This window comes from Colletotrichum paranaense (genome assembly GCF_030867605.1).
Source record: "Colletotrichum paranaense strain IMI 384185 chromosome Unknown Scaffold_1.1, whole genome shotgun sequence".
NCBI lineage: Eukaryota > Fungi > Ascomycota > Sordariomycetes > Glomerellales > Glomerellaceae > Colletotrichum > Colletotrichum paranaense.
Window position 1 is genome coordinate 5,331,705 of NW_026848959.1, and position 8,082 is coordinate 5,339,786.

Sequence of the window (8,082 nt, forward strand, 5' to 3'; positions counted from 1 at the left end):
CACAACATGCTGAGAGTAGTGGAGATGTTCCTCAAGAGTCGTGTGCCGATTCTTGCGTCGTTCCTGTCCTTCCAGCTTAGTGTTCACTTTTCCGGGCGCCAGTGCGCGGTTTAACCGCATGGCAGAGCGACCAATGCCGAGCTGAAATTGTGGACAATTGTCCTGATGCCATCTAGAATACTGTATAATAAGTCTATCAGGAGCATCGCGATGTTGATGTTTTCCTATCTAGAATTCCGATAAATGTCTATCATTCTTCGTAATGTTGAAAACATGGAAAGACACAGCAAGGCCAGGCCTTAAGTCTCAAAAAACGACCAAGTTACGCTCAGCGATGACGAGGCCATAGAGGAATATGTACATCAACCGTATGCCATCACAGTTTGCTCTGACCCGAAGTTTTACCCGAAGTAATCCATCCGCCATCAATATTGTATACTGCGCCAGTTACGAAGCTGGCGTCCTCGCTCAGCAAAAACGCAATCACCGTGGCTACTTCGTCGGCGCTGCCCATCTTTCTTTGAGCGTTGGCCATCAGGCCATTCTCTACACGCTTAGGGTCATGATCCGCAGACATTGGGGTATAGATGACACCTAACAGGGGACGCCAGAAGTTAGCCCCGAGCTCCAAAAGTCACGTATCAAACCTACCAGGGGCAACACAGTTGATGCGGAGATGACCATTCTCCTTGGCGGCGGCAGTGGAGAGGGAGATGACCGCAGCCTTACTGGCACAGTAGATAGAGCTATTGGGGAGGCCCACCTGGCCAGAGATACTAGCCGCAGAAACCTATAATAGGTTTTAGCAGGCCGGTTCGAGAGACTGTAGCACGCATAATGTGGTGGAATACTTACGATAGCACCACCTTGTTCAAGGGCCTTGATCTGCGACTTGAGACAGTTGAAGACGCCGTTGACGTTGACAGACATGACAAAATCGAGGTCCTTCTCGGTAGTGTCCAAAATAGAGGTGTGAGAAGGGCCGAGCACACCAGCCATGTTGACGGCGCCATCAAGTTTACCAAACTTCTCAACCGTCTTGTCGATCCACGTCTGAACAGAGGCTGGGCTACGGACATCAACAGCTATGGCGAGGTGTTTTTGAGTCCCACCCGGCAAGGTTGTGATGACCTTCTGCAGCTTAACCTCACTCAGATCGGCCAGGGAGAGTGAGGCACCGCGGGATGCAAGCAGCCGGGCTGTGGCGAGGCCCATACCACTGGCTGCGCCTGTAATGGCAATCTATTTCGGTGGGGAAAGGATGATTAGCTCGGGTATCGGAAAAGCGGTAGCAAGATACGCACCACTTTCTTGTCGAATGAAGCCATGATAAGATCAGGGGCGGGTGGTGACTTCAAGGATGAAACGGGCGGTGCTCATTGATGCGGACTTCTTGGGCTTGCTGAAGCTTTTAAGAAATAAAATAGAAGAAAAGAAAGCCGTAGACAATAGACAAACACCCCTTCTTTGCGAGGAAAGACTGTAAAATCGCTGGCCTTGGGCTTCGGTCCGCGAACTCTAGCAGCAATTCGTAGCCGCAGAACTAGCTTCGGTCTCGGCCCCGACACCGACACCGACACCCACCCAACCCGTTAAGGTAATCACAGGGGTCTTGATAAGCGGGGGGACGGGGAAACACCCCTCAGTATCCACACAAAGATATCCCAGCCGCCTTTGGTCGGGCTCTCGGCCTCCTCCCCGCCTTCGGCCCCTAAGACAATCACCAAGCTGAGAAGAAGTAGTCGAATACATTCGTGTTGGTTTTTAAGGCAGTAACGTCCGCCATGGCATATTCTTCGTTCGTGATTTGAATCTACATCGCCGCCCGCTGCAGTCAAAACCATCCGTTTAATCTTCTTACTTCTCCCTCACTCAAAGACATACACAAACGATAAAGGATGTCTTCCGACACAACAGACGAGGCATTCGATGTCCTCATAGTAGGCGCAGGGATGTCTGGAATCTGCACCCTCCATAGCATCAGGACCAGGTTCCCCAATTGGCGCGTCCGCGTGCTGGATTCGGCGCCGTCGGTAGGCGGCACCTGGTACTGGAATCGGTACCCAGGCGCCCGCTTCGATTCCGAGTCCCTCTCATATACATTCTCCTTTGACAAGAAGTTGCTCGACGAATGGCACTGGAAAGAGCGCTTCTCGGCGCAGCCGGACACTCTCGCTTACATCAACTTCGTCGCCGACCGCCTTAACCTGCGCCCCGACATCCAGCTCAATACCCGCATCGTCTCGGCCCGCTGGTCTGATGACGAGCACCGTCGGTGGATCTTTGCAGATGAGACTGGCCGCTCGTACTCCGCCAGATTTTTCATTTCGTGCCTCGGTTTCCTCTCAAACCCCACCCTACCTGCCATTCCCGGCATCCAGGACTTCGAGGGCCAAGCCTTTCACACGTCGCGTTGGCCAACTGACATGAGCCACCGTGACGTGGTCGCCGGCAAGCGCGTGGGAATCATCGGCACTGGTGCAACCGGCATCCAAACCATCACCGCCCTGGCCAAGATTCCTGAGCTCAAGTCGCTAACCGTCTTCCAGAAGCAGGCCATGTGGGCTGCGCCTCTGCGTAACACCACTATCTCTAAGGAGGATATGAACGAGGAACGAAAGAATTACGCAGAGACGTTTAGGTTACGCAGCGAATCCCCAACCGGCTTCATTCACTCGCCTGATAAGCGCAAATCCAACGAGGCCACCCCCGAAGAGCGCCTTAAGCTTTGGGAGAGCCTTTATAACAAGCCTGGTATGGGCAAGTGGCTGAGTGTCTTCTCTGATACTTACACGGACCGTGAGGCCAATAATTTATACTCGGCCTTTATGGCCGATAAGATCCGAGCCCGGGTCAACGACCCAGAGATCGCTGAGAAGCTCGTCCCTAAGGATCATGGCTTCGGTCTTGCCCGTGTGCCTCTTGAGAGCGGCTACTACGAGGTCTATAACCAGCCCAACATTCACCTTGCCGATATCAGCGTCAATGGTATTGCGAAAATCACCCCTACTGGCATTACCCTGGAAGACGGCACCAGCTATCAGCTAGAGGTGCTAATCTACGCCACCGGCTTTAACGCCATCACTGGCGCTTTCGTCAACGTCGACTTCCGCGGTAAGGACAACGTCCCGCTCATGGCCCAGAGCGGCGAAGCCGACGCCGACCGCGCTGCCTGGCTTGACTTCATGCCCCAAACATACCTCGGCATTACGGTACCCAAGTTCCCCAACATGTTCATGGTCCTTGGACCTCACCAGCCTTTTGGCAACGCCACGCCCAATATTGAGCACGCTGTCAAAGTCGTCACCAGTATGCTCGAGACGTGTTACGAGAAGGGTATTACTTATGTCGAAGCAACCGAGGAGGCCGCTGACTACTGGAACGACCACGTCGTCAGGGGTAGCGAGGGTGCTCTTCTCAACGAGGTGGATAGCTGGATGACCGGTATCAACAGAAACGTCGGCAGAGTCAAGCGCGGCGTGGTCCGCTATGCTGGAAGCGCCTTAGAATACCGAAGACAATGCGCAAAAGCCAAGGAGAGCGGGTGGGATGGTCTTGTCATGCTCAAGGACCAGGGCGCAATGCAAGAAGCCAACCCAAGCAGAACCTTGGCCAAGTTGTAGGCTTACATCGTATTTTTCCGAATAGACATGAATATCGTACTCTTTTCTTAGAGTAATAAAATGGAAAACGGTGTTGGTCCCTTCTTGATGCTTGCCTGTAAATATGGGTTTGTAGAGATGATGTAGAGGTGATGAATGAGGATTGAGCAAAACACAATTCGGCCGAGTTTAAGCCATAAGCTCGAAATATACCAAAGTTGAACTAAAGGCATGCCGCGGTATTCCGTTGATCTGGCCTGGAAGCAGTCGAGGCTTAACGTTCCGTGAAAGGTCGCATGGTGTCTTGTTTAGCGTCTTTGCACAAGCCGGGTTATCCAGATGTGTCTATGATAACACTGGATGGCGTCTTCTTTTTAGTGAACGGCTCGTCGATTTTCGATGTAGTCAAAGCACGAATAGTGATCTCCATGGCTATCTTGTGTGCACAAATCAGACTGAAGGGCCAGCGGCTGTGAAAATCAGATAATATTTACATGTATCGAACTGTATCAGCAGGAAGTAGCCACGGGATAGGGTCATTGAGCTCGAATTCGCGAGCCAGTGTAAGTATGTCTTCCGACCCAACGCAGAAATCAGCAAAATCCCACAGACCAGTACCCAGACCCGTAGCGTCTGGATAGCTATTCACCGGCGCCCAGTCTTTCTGGCCCTGGCCATCGCTCGCTCGTCCGTCGCAGGATCTGCCTAGTGTTGATGGATCCAACCTTGAGGGTTCTATTGGCAGATAGGAGCGCTCACTGGCCGACTCCTCAGTCCGATGAGGGGCCAATAGAGTGTCAAGATGCTTCAGTTCGGCCTGACGAAGCCCAGCTGCTACGCTTCCCTTGCATATTAGAGCTTCGAAAACCACAACCACCGACTGACGCCATCCCGACTGTGGAATGTGTGATGGCAAGAATGCTGAAAGTATAGAGAGCAATGTGGCGGCAGAGAACGCGCATTCGAGATGAAAGGGTAAAAATGCCTCTGCAATAAATTATTAATAAACTTAAGGTCGACGGTATAAGTCAACTAACAACGAATGGGAGCCAAGAATACCTATCATTTCAATTTGAGCCAGATCGTCTAGTGCCGAAAGTATTGCTGCTGCTGATCGTCCGGACTTCTCGATAAGAGTAGCACCAGGTCCCGTCAACCACTCGGGCTCAACTCCCGGGCAGAATTTTCGCGTAAGTAGCCATATCATAAGCGGCCGGGTCGCTAGAACTATGCACTGCGTGATTTAGCATTTGCTCAATCAGTAATTTCTCGTAAACGGTGTTCTTCTTGTCTTGCAACTAACATGGTGATATGATAGATTTATGTTGATGAACATTTGTGGCGGTTCGCCACCGTTAACCCTGTAGAAGGAGATGATTCGATCAATGTCTTGAGAGAGCTCTGCAAGGCTATGCAAATTTGATGTTGTATCTCGCACAAAATCTGAGACGGACTCTTGATCAAAGCTGTAGCTACCTAGACTCATATCAATATCAGATGCAGAAGAATGACGAGGAGATTGGTATTTTCGTACAGCTGGTTATAGTCAAGACGAGTCGCGATAGACGCACCCGTAGACTGAGTGCTTTCTCTGAATGATCAGAGGACAGTAAATCTGGAGTTGAGGTGGTAATGTAGTCTTGTGACAACGTTGATGGGCATCCTAGCCCTGCGGAGATCTCTTGATCGAGCACGTAAATGCCCCACCAGGTATTGCTGAATTCAGCTATCAGTTTGGGGCCAACATCCTTTGGCATGCGACGATGAAGGCCATCATGTAGCGCTAGGCGAAATGCTTGGCCGATCTGCAGGTGCAGTAGGTCAAAAGGTCAGACTTCCGGAATTTGCAAAGCGGGTAAAGGGAACATCCGCACTGACATATTGGTACGCTGATGAACGCATGTCGATAGCGTGAAGATACAGCGCTGATAAAGCCAAAACTCTAATGGCCAACAACGCTGGGCGTTTGTTTTGGAGAAACGCCACATCCGGCAATAGTGACAGAGCTCGCGCAGCAAGATAAGCTCCATTGAGAGTCTTCTTTGCGCGCGAGGTACTGCGATAACCAGATGTGAGTGCCTTACCCAGAGCAAGTATCAGAAGGTACTCGATAAACCACAAACGGTGTTCTTGCGCAGTCTCTGACGGGTTTCTGTGAAAAAGATAGAACGTTTCAAGGAAGCCGGGTTCATCAATAATGCAAAACAGCTCCCCAAGGCGAAACTTGACAGTGTTGTACAGAAAGAGGGCATGGTCCATAGGGGGCAAACGTAGCAAGTCATCGGCGTCCACTTGAAGCTTAGGTTGCCACTGTAAGCTGAATGCCGTTCCATCCAGATTCAATGGAGCTAGAGGAGTATCTGGACTGCCGACAGCGTTTTCTAGAATGGTGAACACCCGTCGGCAGAAGGTCCAAGTTGAAGTCGGGCCAAGAAATACTGTATTAAAGCCAAGTTAGTGCATCATCGTTAGCGATGATCAAGATGGAGACATGCCAAGATTTCCTGGATCAAGAGGCATTGAACAGAGATTTGATAGATGATCTGGACATACAGAAAAGAGATGATTGAGAATCTTGGATGAAAGCAAAGTCACTGCCGATGAGGCTATTTCTGGGACGTTGAGATTGCTCTCTATCCCGCGATTCACCCTCAGCAGGACGGGAGTAAGACATGGGCCTGATTGACGAAGTAACGGTCGCAATCGGTGGAGTGACAGGGTGTTCCGGCTGCTGTTCTGTTGGCTCGGATTAGCTGAAATCGATGCGTTCTGTGCTAAAAACATGGTCGAAGGCTTGCACGAGCTTATGGGTAGAACATACCCAACTGAGGCTGTTCGTGCGCCCCGCTGACTTGCGCAGATGACAGCAGAGTTGACCGGCAAGTTCTCGTCGTTGGTTGAGGCAACGGCCTCGTACTGTCGTCAGTATCTAATGTGAGAAGGTGGGGAAGAATGGTGCGCCTGCACATACGAGGACCGTGTAATCTCAACCTGTCTTTGAGGTGATGTAACAGGAGCCTGCTCGGGCTCAGACAATTGTTCGGCCGACACGCTGTGTTCTTTCTCGAACAGTCGTTGCTGCAGGTCGCGTAGATAGCGCTCGGGAACAGAGACATAGTCCTTCTCGGTAGCGTATATACATGAGGCGCCCCGCCGTGCACATCGTTGGCACGGTTGACCGCCCGAACAGCGTACTTTCGCACTCCGGCAATCTTTGCATCTGCAGAACACCCGCGCCCGGAGCTTAGCGGATAAAACAGGCTTTCACTGGATCTCATGTGGTGTGGGACGTACGCGCGGGCCCGGCGGAAGAGACGTGGTGTCGAGTCCGGGGCTCTTTTCAAGTCCATCACTATCGCTGAAGGGGAAAGCGGTGCCAAAAGTCGTTGCAGCAATTCAGGGGATCTCAAAAGAAGTTGTAGGTCTTAAGCGCGTAAGTAGTTGAAGACGGGAATCGCATCCGATGGCAAATGCGTGCTGCCGAATCGCGTAAGGTATCTCCGGCGCTCGTGCGGGGTAAAAGATAGCACAGACCCGCTCTAGACACCCTGGGGTACCCATCCCAACTACCATATCTGGCATACGGCTAACCGCTATCGGATTACATGGTCCCGTGTTAACTCCTACTTTAAGACGCGATCTGTTGAGCAGTTTAGCGCAATTCTTAATAGCCGAAAACTCTTCTTTACCTTTCTTTACTCGAGCCCGTCTGCGGTGGCCTTGTAATCCTTGTCCTGCTGCACGGCTTGGACTACCCCGCAAATTCTGAGTGGGGGAGTGAGATGATGTGACCGCATGCTCATTCTTAGATCTGATATTGGTAGGAGTTCATGTTCCCACAAGATCAGATCTATCTAACCACAATTAAGGTTAAATACGGGCCGCCCCGTTGACATCCATGACTTAGCGATCGTCAATATCGGCTTAATGTTCGCGTGTCTTATAATTCTTATTAGAGTCTTAGTAGCTGCGATTTCGGCTACTAATAACGTTAGTAAGTTCTAAAAGTTTTATATAACTAGCTACGTTAGTGCAACTACTACTAACATAATACTATATCTAGCTATTAAGCGCCGCACTAGGGGTCTCGGAGGTTCCCTACTTGAACGCGGAGTTTAGAGAAGTTAGAAAGTTAGAAAGCCTTCTATTACTACTAGTATAAAATTATAAGGTCTCTATTAAAAGAGATCTTTAAGGCTCGTGTCTCCGCATTCGAATAGTAGTATATCGATTTATACATAGCAAAGGTTGCCTACGTTAATTAGGGTTAGGGTTAGGGTTAGGGTTAGGGTTAGGGTTAGGGTTAGGGTTAGGGTTAGGGTTAGGGTTAGGGTTAGGGTTAGGGTTAGGGTTATACCTCGACTTCAATTCGCACCACGAGGCAAACCTAGATTATGACCGAAAAGCCCCAGCCGCTGTCGACGCAGACCGCGACTCCTAGTCAGACCCTCTTCGCCCCGAGCGTACCAGTCTCAACACA

At 50.8% G+C, this 8,082-nt stretch overlaps 3 protein-coding genes across 3 annotated transcripts; 1 reads left to right on the forward strand and 2 right to left on the reverse strand.

Moving 5' to 3' along the window:
* Positions 1 to 376: 376 nt before the first annotated feature.
* On the reverse strand, positions 377 to 1,328 carry CPAR01_01856 (uncharacterized protein; the record flags this gene model as incomplete). Its single annotated transcript, XM_060486144.1, has 4 exons — positions 377 to 594; positions 652 to 790; positions 856 to 1,242; positions 1,305 to 1,328. The coding sequence occupies 4 exons, from the start codon at positions 1,326 to 1,328 to the stop codon at positions 377 to 379; spliced, it is 768 nt and encodes a 255-aa protein (XP_060357001.1).
* Positions 1,329 to 1,898: 570 nt separating this feature from the next.
* Positions 1,899 to 3,623, forward strand: CPAR01_01857 (uncharacterized protein; the record flags this gene model as incomplete). Its single annotated transcript, XM_060486145.1, has 1 exon — positions 1,899 to 3,623. One exon carries the CDS (start codon positions 1,899 to 1,901, stop codon positions 3,621 to 3,623), a length of 1,725 nt encoding a protein of 574 aa, XP_060357002.1.
* A 469-nt stretch (positions 3,624 to 4,092) lies between these two features.
* On the reverse strand, positions 4,093 to 6,952 carry CPAR01_01858 (uncharacterized protein; the record flags this gene model as incomplete). The annotated part of the gene is made up of 10 exons (XM_060486146.1): positions 4,093 to 4,589; positions 4,662 to 4,836; positions 4,906 to 5,078; positions 5,137 to 5,407; positions 5,481 to 5,658; positions 5,842 to 6,040; positions 6,156 to 6,280; positions 6,424 to 6,518; positions 6,594 to 6,680; positions 6,743 to 6,952. The coding sequence occupies 10 exons, from the start codon at positions 6,950 to 6,952 to the stop codon at positions 4,093 to 4,095; spliced, it is 2,010 nt and encodes a 669-aa protein (XP_060357003.1).
* Positions 6,953 to 8,082: the final 1,130 nt, after the last annotated feature.